This window comes from Channa argus, chromosome 5, assembly GCF_033026475.1.
Source record: "Channa argus isolate prfri chromosome 5, Channa argus male v1.0, whole genome shotgun sequence".
NCBI lineage: Eukaryota > Metazoa > Chordata > Actinopteri > Anabantiformes > Channidae > Channa > Channa argus.
In genome coordinates this window covers 25953097-25974474 of record NC_090201.1, presented here as the reverse complement: position 1 = coordinate 25974474, position 21378 = coordinate 25953097, and the positions used below count along the sequence as shown (strand labels likewise).

The 21378-nt window shown below is 38.9% G+C and overlaps 2 protein-coding genes across 15 annotated transcripts in view; one reads left to right on the top strand and one right to left on the bottom strand.

Moving 5' to 3' along the window:
* Positions 1-21378, top strand: part of grip2b (glutamate receptor interacting protein 2b) — a 221402-nt gene that overhangs the window by 157390 nt on the left and 42634 nt on the right. The window lies entirely within an intron of this gene.
* LOC137128279 (uncharacterized) lies at positions 10015-19305 on the bottom strand. 3 transcript variants are annotated; one of them, XM_067506145.1, is made up of 7 exons: positions 19045-19305; positions 17031-17174; positions 14459-15252; positions 12641-13633; positions 12259-12414; positions 11222-11314; positions 10015-10992 (listed from the first exon to the last, which is right to left on the bottom strand). In XM_067506145.1, the coding sequence occupies exons 4-7, from the start codon at positions 13184-13186 to the stop codon at positions 10684-10686; spliced, it is 1104 nt and encodes a 367-aa protein (XP_067362246.1). In that variant the 5' UTR covers positions 13187-13633; positions 14459-15252; positions 17031-17174; positions 19045-19305; the 3' UTR covers positions 10015-10683. The 3 variants fall into 3 exon arrangements, with proteins under 3 accessions (XP_067362246.1, XP_067362247.1, XP_067362245.1); XM_067506146.1 differs by lacking the exon at positions 19045-19305 and having other exon boundaries at positions 17031-17247; XM_067506144.1 differs by lacking the exons at positions 17031-17174; positions 19045-19305 and having other exon boundaries at positions 14459-16971.

The following is a 21378-nucleotide window of genomic DNA, read 5'->3' as shown; positions in this document are numbered from 1 at the left end:
CTGTACAGTACATTGCTGTAGCGATGTACTGCACGTGTAGAGTCAGTGTCCCAGTACTCGTAGCAGTTACATGCAATGTAAAAGGTATAAAAGTAATACAAACTGACAATGTGGCTATGAAAATTCCTTAACCTTGATAAAGGAACAATAGCTGAATGTGCATTACTATCATGTTAGGTTAAGGGTTTGCGTCCCCTCATCCTGAAATGTAAGTGGATGAAAAATGAACCCTAAAACCCATTTGAATCACTGTGCAAATATGAATGTGGATGAACTACCGACATCCGGTTACAACTTGTTTAATTGCATGTAGTTTACTGCTCCCTAACACTGTCGATCTGCATGCGAGAGTCGACCAGACATCCTGGCACTGTCCCACCGTCTCTACTACGCTCAAGTGTTTAAGTTCTGTAACCGTACTTTCATCAGAATTGTTGAAAATATGCAATGTTTTTCCCTAATGACGTCCAAAGATTTCCGGAACACTGGCTCTGGACATTAGAGGAGAAAACAGTAATTGAACGCAAGTGGGGGGTTTGCACCATTGTCAGAAGTGAATTGACCGAATGTTTCGTGTGACACCAAAATGGATGACGTCTCCTTTTTCTCCTCCAATCAGCAAGCGCTTTGTGTCATCAGTTTTCGAAAACTTTTGCACAAATAAAGTTTGGAGCTTTGAGCGAGAGAGAGAGAGGGAGGTAAAGAGGGGTTACAGAGGGGGAGAGAAAAACACGAGATTGTTAGAGCTGCGGCGGTGATGACACCCCTCGTCAGCCCTCATTTCTGCCCCCCGCTCCCCACCAGATCCATACAGGCTGCAATTAACCACAACAGAGAAGCCATTAACCGTCCTAATTACTGCTTGTTCCTTCCATTGCCGCTCTATACGTGTGGGAGAGAGATAGCTCTGCTTGTGTGTGTGCATGTGGTAGCGGATCGGGGGTGTAAAAAAAAAAAAATGTGTAAGGGGATGACAGAGTTTATTTGTGTACAGATGAGTGTAATCGTGAGCGCTTTACTATACGCGTCTTATCGTGCACATCCCGTCTTTTGTTTCCTCTGTTTATTTTGTCCCCCGGCTGTGTTGCGTTTTCTGGGTGGGTGGGAGTGCGATGCGGTTTGTGCGTTACAGGAGTTGTGCCTCTACTCTTTTCTGTTTGTGTGTGTGTGTGTGTGCGTGTGGCTGTGAGCGTTAACCGCACTTGCATTGTGTGCCAGTATAGGTGCTGGACAATAGCTAATTACACATCTTCTCCGCCTTCAGCATCATAATGACCGCAATCACAGGCTTTGGCATTCAATAACTACGAGTCTGTGTTCGTGTGCTTGTGCATACATCACGCACACTCTCTCACTCACACACACAAAGGTACCTGGAGGTTTTGTACAGTCTTGTTTACTTAGTTTGATATGCTTTTCTATGTGCATTGTGTGTGAGCATGTCTTCTAAATTTGCCTCTTCCATGGTTGGAGTCTTATAAGTTGCAAGAATAAATTAGGGGGTTTCCCTGTATTTGAAAAGGTAAAAGAAAAGAGAGAGGAGCACAGTCTGTGTCTCAGTACTTAAGGACTTTTTGTCTTTGTGACTCGTTCCCAAAACTGTTCACTGCTGAATGTGCAAATCTTTATCGATGTCTCATCAGTATTTTGTTTTCAAAATTGTGTCACGTGATTCCCGTAAAACAGTTGGGCACTAAAAGTTCTCCCCAAATCTCACTCAAACAAAATGCAAACAGGGCGGTTTGAGGGACTATTTTCAGCTGTGGATGAATATGTGCTCTGGAGAAAATTTACAGCAGCAAACATTAAGTGGGATTGAGCCAAAAGAAACATGTGTGGCTCATTGATGCGTCTGTAATAGCCTTTGTAACAGAGACACAGAAGCTGCAGTAAATGCTGCTGAGCCCTCTTCATAGGTGGTTTGTGTGTCTTCTCTTGGGATTTGTTGAAAAAATGAACACAATAAAGAATGTCACCAAATTTAGACCCGAATCCTTTTCAGAGATTTCCGTGCACCCTGGCACTGCCCAGCTTGGACGCAGCCACAGCAAAGTTAGCAGTGTCAAGAGTAGCATTGGTAAAAGTGGTCATTGGTCAGATGTGGAAAATCATGTTGTGCATTTATAATGAGACTTTTTGAAGGCAAGTACAGTAGTTGTGACAATCTTACTGTGTTTACTGCTGTGAATGAACAGGTGCTCCTTTCTTCGTCTAACCTCTTGAGCTCTGTGTTAGGCCATTTTGTATTGTAAGGCCTAACTGCTGGTTCGCTGAATAGCTGATTGATTGTAATGGTGAGTCAGTCTAAATGCCCCATTCAGCACTGTGAAACAGCTTAAGTGCGTTACTCTGTTCACTTCGGCTCCTTACACTGGCATCTTGTGTTGTCCTTGATGTTTGCACAGAAACCTAGTTGAGCTTTTTTTTTTTTTTTTTTTTTTAGCAGGCTCTTTTACTTTTAATACAGGTGTTGGTACCTGGCAGCTGCTCAACACAAACACAACACACTACAAATCATTCATTACGCATTGTACGACAAAATACCGCGAAGCATTATTATGTTAATATTTAGCGTTGTGCCGTGTTGTTGCCTTGTGGACAAGTATTTCTACATTAAAACGAATATAAGTGCTCACAGTAAATCGACCTGCTTTAGTACAAGATTCACTCAACATTTCATTCTTGTTGCTGTTGTAAAAACACATGTTTAACTGAACCCAAAGAAACGCAGGGATCAAGCTGAAAAGTTTTATGTAGTTTATTTCTGAACTTTGGAATCAGTGTGTGTTGTTACTTCTAGCATTGTAACAACGTCCAGCATCATTCACTCTGGATATGAGACATTTCTCAGTTTTTCTAACATGGTTCAAATGCACCTTGATTTTCCTAAAGTCAGAATCAACAAACAGATGATAAAGTTCCTGAATGCTTTATCTTTTAGGGTGTGAATTTTGTCTGTTTTTACCAATTTTATCCTGAAACTTCATGGTCTTCCATTGGCATTTTTAGTGCAATCCACTGACTACACACTACCTGATCAATTTCATGTTCCCAAAACACACACACAGTAATAATCTTGATGCTCCTGCCTTGACTGTGTGTGTGTGTCACTCCACCTAGAAGAGAGTTCTTATAGATAAGGTCACTGTGGCTGCAACTAGCACAGCAGAGCCCTCTGGCAAAGCTGCACGAGTGTGTGTTGGTAAAATAAGAGACACATAAAATGAAACCGAGATTGTGTGTTTGAACGTGTTGATATAATTATGGGATATCATGCTTGCCGAAATTCTCACACAGTAGATGTATATTTTGCCTGTTTGGGAAACTCTGTGTGTGTGTGTTTGAGGGTGTTTTTGTGGTCTCCCTCTTTGTCTGTCTGTCTGGCCCATTCCCTGTCTAATAGGTTTTTCTGTGACCTTGAGGCAAAATGTAAAATAACACGATGCATATGTTTCCGCTCTTTGTGTGTGTGTGTGTGTGTGCGTGGGTGTGTGTGTAAACAGTTTTCTTGGGAAAATGTGCTGTATTCCTTAAGGATACAACAGAAATCAAAGGGAAATAGCAACAATTTTTGGGGGTAATTATGTTTGTTGGGACTTGAGAGATGAGAAGATCAATGTTCCATCATTCGTTGTGTTCAGAAATAATTCCAGTGTGTATTATGAATACGCATAGAGTACAAACAGGTGCAAACAACCAGCCTCTATACAGAAGAAAATCACGTTTACTTATTCTCCAAATGGTCTTTCTTTGTATGTTGTTGGCCAGCAGTGGTTGTTTTTTTTTTTTTTTGTTTTTAGGAAATTCAGAAGTGTGCAAAAAAAGCAGCAACTTCACCATCCAGACAGGGCTTCTGTTGTGCTGCAGGTGTTGGAGTTAGTATATGGTATCAGTTTGCACATATGTTTGATCCACTCGGAGAACAACGTTGCTGGTGATAGGCCGAACTCTTTCATCCTGCTCCCATTTGTTGTGCAATGTTTAACCGCGTGTCACAAAATGTAACTAACAAGTACAGAGGTGTATGAGTCACCTCATGTAATTCTGCAGAGGGAAATGAGCAAAAAGCACACAGCATTTCACTGAATATTCTAGTGCTCCTATAAGCAAATGTTCAGAGGGGCTGCGAATATCAGAGCACAAACTGTGTGGATGGAAAAAAAAAGACCATGGGACACTGACTTTAACGTAGTTTCACACTCGTGTGGGGCTTTGGTCTCCTGCGGGATCCATCCACCCTGACCACTTCCAGGCTCCCGCTCCGCACCTGTAAATACTAGTTATGTTTGCTACAGGGACCAGAGATCTTCCAGCTGCTACTCATTATTTTATGCAGCTGGTAGAAACAACCACGTATACATTCATGTGGGCGGCAGGAGCTCAGTTGATGGAGCAATCGTCCACGAATCACAGAGTCAGGGGGTTAAACTCCTGGTTCCTCGTGGCCCAAGTTGCTGGGGGTTTAGCACCTTGCATGGCAGCCATCATCACTGGAGTGTGTGTGTGTGAATGGGTTATTAAGCAGACAGGAGGTCACTCATACATGTCAGCTATTACTTGGTGAACACCTCATACACACCACCCGCTCCTCTACAGAACAGGCGTCTGTTGAATACTGAAAAAAAACAACAACTCTAAAACTGTACAATGTTGTAGTTTAATTGCCATCTGACACCATATCTGGAAGTCTGCCATCTACACAGAAATTATCTTTTGTGCCGTTAGGGGACGAGAGCCTGAAGCTGCTGCAGGATTACGAGGAGGCTGCGAGGACTGCAACAATCACGTCTCTTTAAATCTCAGGTGTCAGCAGTACAAACTCATCCCCAGCAGCCTGCAGCAAGGGCAGAAATGTGTGTGCGTGGGCGACTCGACTGTACTATGTGTAATGTTTGTGCGCGCGTGTTTGTGGACAGGTTCGCTAAAAGCTTGAGGGAATCCTGCAACTGTCTGTTAGTATTCTCTTCATGCATGACTAAAACACTCTCACGCTAAACACACGCAGGCCTAGCAGGTGTTTCTGCTTAAAGCTGGGTGTTTTGGCTCTGACAGGTGGAATCTTTCCCTAACAGCCTGTAAACCAAGCACCAGATACTGCACCTGTGTTTTGTCCTTCTATCAGCGGGATTGTGGGTGTGTCACAAGGTAAATTATTTGTTCCTTCTGGTCCGCATCACTTTCGGCTCATTTTTCCAGTAGAGAGGGAGTGTGTGTGTGTGTGTTCTTTCATGGTAACGAGTCAATCTGTCACCAGCCACTACTGGTCTTTACTGAGCCGAATAGCGATGCCTTCATTTAAACAAAATGGGAAAAAAACACAGTCCGATTCAAAGCAATGAAAAAAGTCTGTCTTGAAAAAGACAGTCCACCATTCAGCTTTTGCCAATTCGCTGCCTTCACGCTGAGTTTGTTTCGTGTCTGGTTCAGTTCCGTTTTTATTTCGAGTGGCACAGAGCTGCAGGCTGAGTAGTCACCATTTTGGTCTTTCACTATTTCATTCACTCACTTAGGCAACAGTGAGTGAGCAGCCTACTCCAACACCATTGTGAGTCTCATATCATGGGTTTTTCTTTTTTGATCGTGATTTCAGTGCATGTGTATTTTGCTAGTGTCACACTATTTACTGTCCAGTGCACGGTTGTAATCCTCAGTATGTAAGTAAGTTCTCGTCTGCTGTGCTGGTATTACCCCGTAGGAATTGCACCGCTTTGACCTTCCTGTCACCGCTCACAGCTCCATGTACACCCCGGCCCTTCGCCAGCTCAAAACCAAAGGCCGCCGCCGGGAATGTTTGGTCTCACTATTCATAAGTTTCTCACACACATAATTTACTATCAAGAAGCCATATCATCTGCTAAAACTATCTGCTGTTCATTCCTTACAAACTCGGAGGAAAGAACCTCTCGAGCCTTTTTTCCCCCCCAGTAGCAGACTCAAACCCCCGGACTCTTTCCAATTACACATGTATTCCTCTGCTCTTTGTAGTAGTTTTATGTCCGTTTTTCAATTCCAGAATTTAAAATATTCAGCTACAGATATTATCTCAATGTAACAGCTCTAACTGTAACCTCTGTTCACTGTTACCTACACCTCCTTGTTCTCTCCTCTCTGGCTTTCAACTTCCAACCACTAATGATGTCGCCAACATCATCCATAAATTCCTCATGTTTAACTTGATCCCTTGCCCACAGTCCTGGTTGAAGCTCGTCTCCCTTCTTTGTCTATTTTTATCACCTATGTTATACACACCTCTCTTACTTCAGGTATTGTCCCATCCTCTGTGAAAACCGGAATTATTACTCCCACTCTTACAAAACCTGGTTTAGACCAAGTCAATTTTCAGTCATTTCAAGCCAATTACGGATTTTACCATTTCTCTCAAAACTTCTGCTCAGGTCCACAATCATCTTTCAACCTGGTTTCTGCCCCGCTCATAGCACAGAGACACCCCTGTTAAAAATCCCAAATGATTTCTCACCCTATCATCCTTCTGTTGGCATCACAGACACCTGGTTTACTTCATACATCTCTGGCCGCTGTGTTTGTTCAATTACAGAACTACCTATCTCAACCTGCCCCTATCAATACTGGTGTCCCTCAGGGCTCGGCCTTTGGCCCCCTCCTCTTCATCATAAACCTACTCCCCCTCGGTTAAATTTTTCGGAAAAACATAAAATCCAGTTCCACTGTTATGCAGATGACACCCAGCTCTACGTATCCACCAAACCCACCATTATGCTTCCCTCTCCCTCTCTGACTGCTTGTTGAAAATAAACATCCCGTTGAGATTATTGCAATTCTCTCTTGTTTGGTTTTCCTCAAAAATGCTTCCATAAACTTAAACTGGCCCAGAACTCGGTTGCCTGTATCCTCACAGATCATGTTACCCCCCCATCATCAGACAACTACATCGGCTCTCGGTCCATCTCCACATTACCTATAAGATTTTACTTCTCATATCCATGCCCTCCAAAAACTCTCACCCCTATAGCTCAGTCCTCCTTCAGTCATATACCCCCTCACGCTCTTTACATTCATCCTCAGCCCACCTCCTGTCCATTTCACAAGCTCGCCTGTCCTCTATGGGGGCTCGAGCATTCAGTCGCTCTGCCCTCCATCTCTGGAATTCAGACCTTCAATCCATAGAGCCTCTCTCCATATTCTCCCCATGGCTTATTGCTTTCCTCCCCATTCTCTCTTCCGCTTCGTAAGGCGTCAAATTGCTCTGCTTGTTACGTCCTTTGGCGTATCATAATGATGCTACAATTCCACTTTGGAATCGGTAATGGATGCTCCATTGCACAGTAACTAAAAAAGTAACGACATGCACCACTCTGGTCTTCTGTGGAAGCTCCTGTGTCTTTTTGATGCCTCGAGAATGAGAACACGCTAAAAACACAAAAATACTGTATGTCATTGAACTTCAGTAACCTTTAACTGGTACTCTAACTTGTATTACAGTAAGGAAACGGCTAAAATAAAAACTTAAAAACAGACAGTTAATAGACACGACAAAGAGATGACATCTATCCTTTTATCTGTCACACTTCCCCTGTGCATGCTGAAGTTATCACCGCCTCTGCTTGAAAAGACCCTCATGCTGTAAGCATTATGCCAGTACTTCTACTGCAGGAGGAAAATCTGGCCTTATGCCTCATCTGTAACTCAACCTGTTCAATAAGCTGACAGCGCCAGCAGTCATTAGCCTAATCACATTCAAATTATTCACCAGGAGACGTAAATTTTTTAGACAGATCAGGAGAGAAAAGGCAGTGGAAAAGAGGAATTATAAAGAGTTTCAGAGTGAGGCTCATGTGTATCTATTGGTGCTAACAGATCATCTGCTAACAAATTCCTGTTGCGACAAATATACCTCAGCTGTGGCATGAGAGATTTGTAAGGATGAGAGCTGTGTCATTAGAGAGATGTGGGTGGGGGTTTGTGACTAAAACCGTTTGTCTTATATCCAGCTAGAAAAACAGAGATGGCAAAGGTGCCCAAAGCTTTTTTTTTATATCAGTTTGTCTGCACAGGTTCCTGTTTATATATTTGCATGTCTGGGACTTATTTGTGGAAACATAATTTCAGTCTAGTGTTTCCGTGCCTGTGCACTTGCAGGTGTACATTTGGAGCCTAAATCCTTTTGTGTATTCATCAGAGGCTCTTGCATGTTAGTTTGTATTCTCACGTTTCTGTGTGTGTGTGTGTTCGTGTGTGTGTGTGTGTGTGTGTGTGTGTGTGTGTTTGTGTTGATGAGCAGCCTTTGGGGTCCGTTATGCCTGTGACATCCCACAGCAGGAACACAGCCAGCCAGCAAACTTATGAATACAGTTTAAATCTAAATTTTATCCCCAATTTATGAATTATTAAACTTTATTACACCTCTGTGAACATAGCTAAATTCTGAGACACAACAACAACAATGGCCTCCTTTTCACAGTCACTGTCGGGACGAGAACTGATTTCTAAGCATTTCTCGTGGGAAAGTGCTGCGTGTTTCAAAGTTGTTAGAGGGCAAGAAAATGTGTCATGTATTGAAATTGCTTGATGGAAAATACTTTATTTATTTAGGTTATAGAAAAAGTGGTTAAAACTACTTCATATGATGATGTTGGTGGATGCAAAATGCTTCAAATATTGTAACAGAAAAGATACCTAAAAGTTTTTTTTTTTTTTTTCAACATGAGAGTTTAAATACATTCACTCTGGATTTCAACTGGATTTTTTTGGACTTGTGGTTGAACAGATTAGAATATGAGTCTGGAAAGCAGAGGCGTAATGCCATGACATAGTAATTCTGATTATTTATTATCAGTTTTAGAATGAAAAAACACAAATTTTGCATAAAGAAACTGTCACACTTCTGTTTAGCTAATAGTACTCTAGTATACACCAGCTAATTTACTGATCAAAATATAATATTTACATTTATAAGTCTGTTACATCTGCAGTGGATTGTGAAATCATGTGTAAAGTGTCCCCCTGATTTAATCATAGTCACAGTCTGATTATTACTTTCCTATTCAGGACTCTTTCGGTCACTCTTATCACTCAGATCAACCTTGATGCCAGTGGAAAACAGCCAAACTGAGATAAAACCATTGTTCAAAAATTGATCAGCACCAAGGTTCAAATACATTTTAGAGCTTTCACAAAAGGTTTGTCAGCAATATGTAAATGTACCTGATGATAGACAACTCTCTACTTCATACAACCTCTGGACAAAAACACAATGTCACATGTGTTTAACCTATTGTACTAAATCCATGCAGCCTTAGTTCAAATGAGCAAATAAATATCCCCCAAGGCAACACTGCTAACCACTGGGGCACTGTTTACACTGAAAAAAATGATACTTTGGATCAACCTAAAAAAATTGCTGTAATTTGTTACAGCTAATTTTATTGCGTTTTATTAAAATGATTAATTTGATTAAATGGTAATAATAATTTTACTTTTCCCCAAAGCAAAAACCTGCATCCACACAAGTCAAAAACCTATTTATTCACTTTGTAACAACCCAATATTTCACTTTAGAAAAACCTCACATTCATAATTAAACACAAGTGTAACTTTTACATTGGAAAAACCTAATATAATTTCTTCTAATTTTGTCACAGCTAATTTTTCTAAGTTTTCTCAAGTTAAAAGTAAGAGTCATAATAAATTAAAAAATATTATTACCCAAATCAATATCTTGTCCGTACTCAAATCAAAAATATACTTCCACCTAACTCATCAGATTAATTTGTGTAGATCAAAACCGTTAAATATTCTGCTTTGTGACAACTTACATTTTAAGATTGGAACAGCCAAAGATTTTCTATTACAGTGAAGCTGTTTTTTTCTTGAGGTGAAACTATAACATTTATTACAGATAAATGTATTTTACTGCAGAACAAAAATCACACTAAAAAGACTTTGTCCTCCAAAAGACTTGTACATTTATTAGCCTGTATGTATACACAACAGCTTTTCTGTGTTCAACAAAATTTCAGTAAGAAAAATAATATTTAAATATGGAAACAGAAACAAACAAAACTGTGCTGATTTGAAATGTATACCCAGAAACACAAGTGTATTATATAACATTAACACAAACATTTGTTCGTTAAAAAAAATAAGGAATTTACAAAAATTAAATAAAAATAAAAAGGTATGATGTAAATTATGGTCTTTGGAGTGAAATATACGTTTCTAGAACTGTTTTCATTACTTAAAACTTGAGAAGTAAAACAAGTTTGTGCATCTCACCATTGTTAAAAAACGTGAGATGTGTACTTCAATCTGCATAGAACTGTATAAACAATTGCTAAAACTGTTCAACTGTGGTAATTCTTTGTGAAATTATTAGGGACTATTAGTGATATTTAAAATATTGCAAAAGCAAAAAGTTAAGAAGTTTTTTTTGTTGCTGGTAAAACACTGTATGAACAAGCAATGTATTTTTTATCTTCTTATTTTAGATAAAAATAAATAAAAGCCTGTCTATTTTGTTAATGAAATTAAGATCAGCAAGAATGCTACAAAATTTATCATCATTCAATTATACACTGTAGCTCTAATGTAAAATCTAAAATTTGCTAGCCCCTCCAACTATCTGATAATGTTGATTTTGAATACAGCCATTACAACAGAACAGAACAAAAATTATGTATCCAAATGTCATGATTTATTTCATGCTTAGAGCTTGACACTCAAACTGCACACTCTGCGTGACATTTTCTTTGGCTCAACCTCCATGAAAACTTTCTGCAGTGATTCAAAGGTGTATTTAAGCTCAGGTGGATAACTCAAGTTTAGTGCATAGATGAGGCCAAATAATATAGCGCATGCATGTGACACTGACGGCAACTCATTAATGACTTCCACACCTTCAATCACAATCCCGATTTCGTGCGGTGGCTGGAGAAGATCATCTTTCTCCCTGAGAACAAACACTGCCATGGTGCACCTCTCAAGTTCTGATTCAGCTTCATCCTTTTGAACAACCTAATAAAATAGAAGACATTAGAAAATTATTCTATCTGATGAATTAGTGTGTGATGTAAAAATGTAAAAATCAACTACTTAATGTTCTCTTTGTAAGTGCAAAATGATGATCTTTTGTTGAAGTTGTGTTGTGTATGCACAGCATCACAGTGCAGAATACACTGGTTTGCATTCAACCACATCGATTTACATTAATTTTTGCTTAAGTGATTGATTACAAAAAGCTTACCAGATATTCCTTAATGAGTTGATCCACATTTTCTCCCAAGTATACAATGAGGCACTTCAGTAGACACTCTCTTCTTAGATTCACATCCAGACACTAGGTACATGCATGCACAAACACAATGTGTAATAATTAGCTCAAATATGCAGCCTGAAAAATAACAATATTAGACATCAGAGTCCTGGGGGGTCCAGGACTCTGATGAGTCATCAGGTCCAATTTTGCAAACCCATACTTGCACAGCTCGGTACTGGACCTGACCCATTAGCCGCATTTATCTCTAAATAACATCCTCACCCAACATACTACCCATAGCCTTATTAAAAACGCACACCAATCATCTACAGCATTAACATCACCTGGTGGTTTTATTGTTGTGGTGGATAGGGGTCAGAAGACATACTCTGAGCATTTTGTCAACTTTGACAAATGCACTTTTGAACCGTAGACATGTAATGCTCCATAAAATAAAGTCCTATATAGCGATTTAACCTGAAAATGCACAAGTGAGTGTAACGACAGAGTTTTAGGTGGTTCCTCAAGCAACTCTTATAAATGTAGCCATATTATACAAGTGACAGGCACAGTACAGTCTGTGTGTGTGTGTGTGTGTAAGACAGACAGTGAGAGAAGATGGGTCAATTAACCGTCAATCAACTGCATTGACAATCGTAGAATGAGAATTGTACCTGAAAAATTAAGCTTGTAAAAAAAGAAAAAAAAGAAAAAGAAAACAAACTTTATTTTGTGCATTGCCTGTCAGGCAGTGGTACACGGTACAAGACTGTTACACATAGTGTTCATTTTGTCATATTGCCACTGAAGACATAGTACAGTGGCAATCACCAAGGCTTTAAAAAAATTAGAAGTCTTGTAATAAGATAGATGCGTGAATAAAATAAACTGCACTGAGCTGGACATATGTAGACATTTTATGTCTCACTTCCAACATTCCCCATAGACCTTTTGTAAGGGTTATATGAGTATATAGATAATATGCTTGTGAAACAAATTTTTCAATATGCTGAGCAAGTACAAACCTGATCAAGAACTTTAAGGATGTCCCTGGTCTTCTCTCTGACAGTCCCTCCTCTCTTTCTGATTATCTCTATGAGCTTGCTGTGGTGCTTGTCCAGTGAAGCCAGGAATCTTGCTTGAAGTGGTACTGTTGTAATTCTCAAAAATTCAGCATTAATCTTAAAAAAAAAGGAAGAAAAAAAAAAAAAAAGATGTTTGTCGACAATATCCTCTAGACATCCAAAGCAACATTCTTTGTACAGGTACCCACTAAACTATTCTTATGATTAAGTTATTAGTTATATTAAAATGTTTACTTGGTAAAACTTCAGTAACCCTAAGTACACTCTGAAAGTCTTTTGCCAAATGACAATAGTTTTTTTGTCTTTGACCATTTCATCTTACCTCATCCACACCAAACAATGCTGGCCACCTCTCCTTTAACTCCTCTACTCCCATTTCCTTCTCGACAATTTCTTGCCTTCGAATTGAAAAGGTCTTGGCCATTTTCTCTTTTATCACCATGCGATTGTTTTGCTTCTTCACTTCATTCAAAAGTGCCAGTCTCTCATCCTCCAATTTTCCTAGGGTCTCTCCAACTGGAAAATCAGGAATGTGGTTGGCCTCTCCTCGCCTTGGTCTCTTTACATTCTTTGCTGACAATGCATCATCCAGAGGTTTAGATTTTAGTGAATTTGCAAGCACCTCAGAACACCCAATGCCCTTAAGTTGGGTTCGGTAGTTGCCCATCTTGGTTTTCAGTCTCTGTTTCCACCCATAGCAGCCGTTGTATGAACCAGGTTCAGATAGGCATGGATGCTTCTTAATGAGTGCTTCTGAAACATCACTGAAGTCCGAATCTGTTGGATAAGCTTTGAACTTGTAAATCTCTTCAGCTACCTTTTCCAGAATATCTGATTTCATTTTTGAACTAAGTGCCAACCTTGTCATGTTTGATCTGTATGCTGCATTTCCGTGTCATAGGACAATGTTGGTATAGGAAAATCTCTTGGCCACATTTGTGTTCTGATAGAAATAGAGCTAGAAGGTGAGGAAAGAAGCTCTGTGTCATCTGTATTAACAGAAATTGACTCATCCTGGACAGAGTGATCAAATGTTTGCCTGGAGTCTTCTGTTACCAGAATAACCTTAACAGTGGCTAAATCCTCAAGTTCAGCAGTTGATGTCAGGTTTACTAGTGCATCTCCAAAGTCTTTGTCTTGGTACTGCAGCCTAAAAGTCCCACTTAAGCCACAAACTTTTTTGACTTCACTCATATGCTCTTCCATTGTCTCTGGAATTCCTTGTGGCAGAATTAACTTCTGGGTATCATCAGGATTCAGATTAACACGCAACTTCGCTGGTCCTTTCTTTGCCATGTCAGCACATCCAAAGGATCTGAAAAATAAATAAATAAACAATAATTTTAATGCAAGTATTAATTGTATTGCAAATTTTTAACTATAACCCACATGTAATTTATATTTACAAATTCAGAGCTGATAAGTAATCAAATACATTTACTCGAGTACTGTATTTAAGTACCATTATGAGATACTTATTATAAGAATGAGATAATTGATAAGAATCAATTACTTTGATTCTTATACAAAATATTATTAATACTCACTAACACCACTACTAACATTTATGTAACTAGAAAAAGAAATATGAAGAAAATGAAGTGGTGCCTGTACTTGGAGTACTTTATTGCCATTTTTTTTTTTTAATAGAAATACTTTTACCCCCTTTGTAAAAATAATAAAAAAAAAAAAAAAAAAATGTTCATAGGAGGACCTAATGTAATAAATGTAAAATTAGTAAAAGAAATCAAATCAAACAACAGCGTACTTAATGTACTACTATTGTTTTAGAACTGCAGCTATTATACACCTAGTATTTATGCATCAGATTGTATATCATATATTGCACCTTATTAATATTAATAACATCTGCACTTCTATTAATTATTGTTTTTTAAATTGTATCAATTTTACCTGCCATCTTTCTTATCTGTGTAAACTTAGGATAGCTTGCATAATAAGTTCCTTCAGGATGAATAAAGTGTTATCTTAATAATACCTAATCTGACCACACAGACATACTGCAACCAAGCTCAAGGCTACAACTGTAATTAAAATATAAATCAGGCATTATGGATAATGTCACACATTTACATTTTTCATTTAGACATTGGTACCTCCACAACCATACATATCTAACCTTATGTGTGTATGTATCTCTTCAGAGATACGAGGCACCATCCATCAACCCTGTAGTGAGCCAGAGGGTACTGATCTGTAAGTTCCTGGGCCTCAACAAGGCTTAGGTCTCTGGCAGGAGATGTGGTCACGTGATAAGCTCGATAATGTTCCATGTACCAAGCATCGAATTTCCTGACAATGAAAATGAGTGTTGTGTGTAGAATAATCATGTGAACAATTTCACAAAACTCTGGAAGTCCTGCCAGTGACCCATGTGCTACTACCATTCCAATCCTGTAGTTGAAACCATTGTAGTTTGCATTTTTTGCAAGGTTCACACTGTCTATATGTGGGTGCTTCTGTTTCACTGCCTGCGCAATATCCTGATTAATGACATCAATGGGAAGTTTGGAAAGATCTGTAACTTCCAAAATGGATTGAGAAAATCTACACATGTGCAAAACATGTGCAGTGTAAAACTGATGCTTTTGAGCTAATGAATACAGTATGTTTTTGTAACAGTTTGTGTGACGGACAACTCTTTTGAAGAAGCTATGTTTTGCTTCGAATCTCATAGTCCAAAGTGCAACAAGAGGGCCAAACTGACGGGTCAACTGTGGGTAATGCTCCAAATAGTGATGCTTGGGCAGAATTCTTTCACTGGGAAAAACTTCTTGAAATACTGTCCGGTGTTCAGATATCTTGAAATCAAGATAAGCAATAGACTCCTCGGTGTGATAAGGTGCAACAACAAGTTCAACAATGTCCTTTAATTCCATGAGGATCTGCCATGCTGGTTCGTTAGGAGGAACTCTGTATCCAATCAAAAGAGGAAGAAATCTCAATAAACTCCAGTTCTCATGTGCATTTCCTCCAATTGTTTTCTTGGTGGTGTAGGACAGTGGCACAGGATGAGGGCAGTTTGTCTTATCAGTCCACTTGAATGGAAATGTGGTTATTGCATCATTCAAATTGGCTAATGTAAGATATTTTTTGGAAATTAACACATTGAGACAAAGAGCGATTTCAACAGGGACAATTCCTTCAAAGAGATCATGAACTATATCAGGGGGGAAACTCTGTGTCACACAGAAATATGACAGATTTTCTGACAGCACACACTTTCTTTTCACACCAAAATGACTGGCCAAAGAATTTTCTTCAATAGCTTTGAGATGAGAAGCATGGGTATCCCTATTTCTTAGACAGAAAGCTCCCGATTTGACTTCTTTTTTTTGAATGTCTACATTTTCTGCTGTGCAAAATCTGCAAATATATTTTCCTGAGAAATTTTCCACAAAACCTGCGATACTATGGGCCCCGAGATTGTCTGCTATTACACAATGAACCAAGCCTTTCACTGTTTTTCCCCAACTTGGCAATGAACACTCCATGCTGTTCTAATGTAATAAGATCATCTACCAAGGGCTTCAACACAATGTCAAAACCATTGGATTTAACATCATCAGTATGGATAAGTGCAGCCAAATATATTGATGACAGAGAGGAGTGACAACTGGCAGGCAAATTCCCTAACGTCCAATACACCCCATAGACTTTATGTTTTTTTCTGGAGGTGCCAAGGGGGTTACAAATTTCAAAATCATCTACATACAATATCAGTGAAATAGCACAGTCCTCTGACAGTGATGTATTTTCTTTGTAATTAATGCCATCATAGAAGGATCTACATTGAATTGTATCAGTTTGGATTGGATAGTGTGCTGTCAAATTAATTGCTTCATCCAACAAGGTTTGACAATTTAGTATCTGCTGTAAAGACTTCAGTATAGGTATGTACTGGAAGGATTTCTTATTCTGTGCGTCAAGCACATATTCTATAGGTTCTACAATATTGAAATGCTTTTTATAGTAGGTCTTTCGCTTCCATGCAGTAGAAAGTGGACCGTCACGACCAAAAGAAACTGTAACTGGATGTGACTTACAAAGAGCAGTGGCTAGCTCTTGCAGAACAGTTTTATCTACTTGGCAGTCACTATACTGAAAATGCTGATATATAGTTTGGTAAATAAGAGGGACAGAAGCAGTACTTATTAAATAGTCAAATTCTTGTAAAAGCTCACTGACAGCTACACTAGGAACAAGAAAAATATGTTCTAGCTTCAATAACAGCGAGGCAACTTTGAGCTCAATACTGCATGGCAAGTCATTTGAATTCAAAACATCAAAGCTAGAATCTGCCACTTCATCTGTTCTTAAATTATCATCTAATGCCTCACACTCAATCTCAATAGTGTCAGAAGAATGACTGTCAGTGGAATGACCTATGCTTGAACACCGTCTCTCAAGTATTCCAGACTTTAAGTTATTTACTGAGAAGTCTTTATGTTTTCTACTTCTATGAGTCCGAAATGAACCATAAATATTTGTTTTGTATGAACACCCTTCAAACACACAATCAACATTCTCGTTGTTTTTTAGATGCTGTGCTATGTGTTCAAAATATTTTTTTAAAGTTGAAAGTTGATTGTAACTGCACAATAGACATTGATATGTTGTCAGTTCATGTTTTGAGGATGTCTGGTTATGAAATCTTGAAAGATGGGTCAAAAGTGCATTCCAAGTCTTACAAGTGCATGGACAGTTGAAATAGATGCATGGATAGGGATTGCGACGTCCATAGTGTCTGTGTTCAAGCTTGTAATGTTTAAGAAGCTCAGATCTTCTTGAAAGTGACGTACCACAGTCTTTGCACTTCCACATTCATCAGGAGACTAGGAAAGAACAAAGAATTTGATCTTTAAACTGAATCTGAACTGAATCAATTATAGTTTTTTGAAATAAACTGTTGGCAAAATTATTAAACATTCGAAATCCTGTGTCTGTCTCACTACAGCTGCAGGAAACAGTTGAGTAATTCATTAGTTGATCAAAAGATAATTCATCCAAACTATTTTAACTTGTGATTATTCCTATTATTTTAAACAAACATTTCCAACATTCTTGACTTTAGGATTGATTAAAACACAAGTCAAAGAACATTTTAAAAGATGTCACATTGGGCTATAGGAAAATTGCATGGCTATCACAATTTTTACAGACATTTTACAGACTAAACCAAGGGCCATCTAGGCACACTGCACTGCTACAATATTCCTAATCTTGTTAAGTTCTCACTTTTAAATAAAACTGATTTGAACTTATATTACCTCCCAATTTCATACTCTTGTACCCCATCCAATCAAGTCAAATAAATAACATTATTCCATATTTAACCTTAATTAGTATCTGCTCATGATCAGGTTTAGTCCTATAACTTAATGTATTTTAATTTTGGTTATATAACTTCTTATTAAAATTTACATGTACATGTTCATGGTTGTGCATTTCTAGACTTACCAAATTGTGAAGTATGGCTTAAACAGTAGTCCCTGAGGGAAAAGCCTTCCAACTCATAAATGAATTAAAAAAAACAAAACGTGAGGTGTCATGTTTAGTTTTTGCATTTCTTAGTTGAGAGTAAATTGTATACCTTTTTTAGCCTATCTTAATTCTATTTTCTTCCTGTGTGCCTGCTTTTGAGTATTGTATTGTAATTTGAGGAGTCAGTCATATTTTATATTTATCGCTTTCAGCCGAGTAAGAGCTGTGTTAAGTTACTGCTAATACAAACCAAGCCTTAAGTGCTGTAGCTGCTTCACAATAAAAGCTTTACCCTAGCGAAACAACGTGGTGCTTTTATTGTGAACACGTCATAGGACATGCAATGTGCTAATCACATCGAGAAGTCTTATGTCGGTGACGATTCTCAATCAGCCAGGTCTTATCGGGGTTACCTTGGACTATTAGCTATTCAGGCGGACAGCTTTTCTGAACAGTGCATTTGCGCCAAGCCGGCTGCGTTCGACCGACCGCGGTTCACAGCACTGCTCGGCGCAAACACAGGCAGGCTGCAAAATACGTTTAACCTCTGCCATTTTACGACTGTAACGTCACCTCACCGATGGTAAAGAGGTGAAATGTAAGTTGTAATAAATTGATTCCTAGTCACCAGAGACAGAGCACTTGAAATAATATCGACATTTGTCTTCAGAAAAAGTATCCACATACATTGACTCTCTCCTCCACTCCTTCATGATTCCACCTGAGTGTGTGTGCGCGCACCTGACGGAGGAACCGCCGCCCTCTGGCAAACACAGGTTGAGACGGAGTAGTATAAGCACTGGCTTTAAACAGTACCACGGGTAACCCCCCGAAAAAAGTTACCATATGAAATACTAATATAATACAGGTAGCGCAAGTACATGGCCCGACTGTATAGTTCTTAAGGTTACACACCCACAAGCATGCTGCTAGCATGTCACAAGTATTTATATTGTATTTTCACCACATAACTATTCTTTTTGATATCTTTGGCCTGCATTACCTAAATGTAGCTAATTTAAAGTTTAGTTTAACAGTTTTGCCAACTTTTCTTATGGGTTTGGGAAAAGTTAAACGTGAGCTTAGCTAGTTAATACTGGCTAACAAGCACACCGTTTGGTACAGCATATGAAGTTGGTGTGTAGTCCATGACACTTATCATAAATTTGACAATGCAAAAGCTATTTACCTTAGAGTCTGAAAATAAGATTAACATCTTACCTTGTTGAACAGGAGTTTTCTTGTGCAGCACACTCTTTGCATGCGAGCGAAAAAATAATGGCGGTCAAAAGATTCTTTCGAAGCGAGCTGGCGCTACGTCATGAGGTCATGTGACTTGTAAATCCTTTGCTCTGAAGTAGAAATGTCCTTTGAGTAAACGGAATCACTGCAAGTTTTACCAGGACTGGTGCTGGTTACTTTGAAGCGAATTAGAAAAACAGGTTCAAATGGAAAAATAAAAAATTTGGATCAATTCAGTGTAGAAACATACTTTAAATGAATGACAAAGCTGTTTCACTTTTTTCAGTGTAGGATTTAATTTGGAAGTATATAAAAATTAAAACTACTACTTAAGCTTGATGACAATATCATGAAAGATGCCCTACAGACAGAAGCATGAGTCAGTAGTTATGAGTCAGTAAAACCATTGCACGTTTTTCCTACAGTGCAATTAAAACCTGAAGTGAGTCTTGCAGAACAGAGTGAATGTTATTTAAAGGAGAATTAAAGTCACAACGTAGGACACTCAGCAGGACACTCGCGTATTAAATTTTCCTTCCCGACTGCCTTGCTGTGTTGATGATGCTAAGCTGGTTTGAAATGCTGCTCCAGTTGCTGGGAAGCATTAAAAAACATTCTGCGACTTTAGCTGTGTGTGTCGCCCTCATTAGGATGCAATTTAATCACATTTCTGGAATAGGGTCTGAGTTGAGAATTGGCATATAAATTGTTAAACTTCTCCCACCCCTCTGATGAAGCAGAGGTTGTAAAGTAGGACACATCCTCTCCCCTAAGAGCCACAACAACAATAGCCTCAGCCCCACTGTCACAGCTGCTGTCAAACTGAGTTAAAGAGTGTGCGGTAGCAAAATACTTAATATCCTTCATATATCATTAATAGAAAAATATGTACATTGGAATCCCAAAGTACTCAATGGGAAAAAAATGGCTATGACTCCATGCAAAATGTAATTTATGAGGCAGTTATTAATATAAATATCCACTCTGTTTGCTCCAGAGTACTTCAAACAGAAGCAGATATTGTGGGCCTACACTGCCTCCTATAGGCAATGAAAGACCTCCTTAATTGATTACATTATCTGGGCGTAGAGTTAATGGTGACTCACTTTCGTGGCAATGGGTCCAGAAGCTCTTAAAACACCCCACTGCAACAGCTAGTATAAAAGTTTTCCACCGGCTGTTGCATTTCAACCATTGGTTTGTTTGAATATTTTTTATTTAGACATTTCATCCATGTCAAATTAACCGAATGGTTAATTGCTTGACTGGCTGGTGGGCTGCACGGAAATTTAAAAGGGATAACTTCCTGCAAAACTCCACTCTGCAAACTAAGTTCCGTAGTCTGAAAGTGCAGGATAAGACACCTGTGGAGATATGAACTCATTACATTACTTATAAAATATTAAAATACACACAGGTCTCTGGCAGAAACCCTCAGCCAGAGACCATAAAACAGGGCATCTGTTCCCCCCTGTGGCATATAAGAGTGATTGCCTATGTTTCACTGTTAACCAGGGAGTTGACTATCTTCCTCAATGCTTCACAATGGCTTTATCGTTCATGCATGTCCCCCCAGCCTCAAAGACCTGAAAAGCTGCTTGTCCCTACGCTGTGATTATGACCCAATAGGAGCATCTACAACGGCATCCATTTGGCATCGGCTATACCGGACAGTGGCGTACTGAGCCTTTGTCGTCATTGTTACGATAATAAACGTGGAGGTAAACTTATGGAGCTGTACATGCAGGCTTCTTTCATGATTGTATATTCGGTATGGATGCAATAGCACTTGTGATCATGCTAAGCAAGTGCATTATTAATGAGGGAGGGTTTTTAAGCACTTTATTTTTTCAAATCTTGCAAATGTTACACTTTATTGAGCACTTTGCTGCTCTCGCAAGGGAACAAATCTAATGTTCAGAGGGATGGAGGAGACTTCAAACGGTTAAAAGATGTGTAATTTCAGTCTCCTATCATCTTTACGAGACTTCGGTCACCTTTCATCAGCTTGACGTATGGGTGCATAGAACACAGCAATTAGCTCAGATCATAGTGAAACTGTAAGTTAACAATATCTATTGAGTTCAATAGTAGAAATGCATTATGGAGCCGTGGAGAATCCAGTTTCTTGTTTTTACGAGATTGGATATTGTAGAAGAGGCAGATAGACTGTGCATTATTATTCACGTTCTGAAAAGGATATGAAATGCATTCAGAGATGCATGACGGTTGGTATATACACATGTGTACTATAGGATCAGTGTTACTTACTTATGGAAGTGTGTTTCTATGCTTTAAGGTCAAAATGTGACA

Excerpts from the sequence above, each read along its gene's own strand:
- LOC137128279 (XM_067506145.1), bottom strand. The coding sequence starts at position 13,186 with ATGACAAGGTTGGCACTTAGTTCAAAAATGAAATCAGATATTCTGGAA. Across the intron at positions 12,415-12,640 it reads CATTGTTTGGTGTGGATGAG|ATTAATGCTGAATTTTTGAG; the intron begins GTAAGATGAAAT and ends TTTTTTTTTAAG. Across the intron at positions 11,315-12,258 it reads TCCTTAAAGTTCTTGATCAG|TGTCTGGATGTGAATCTAAG; the intron begins GTTTGTACTTGC and ends GCATGTACCTAG.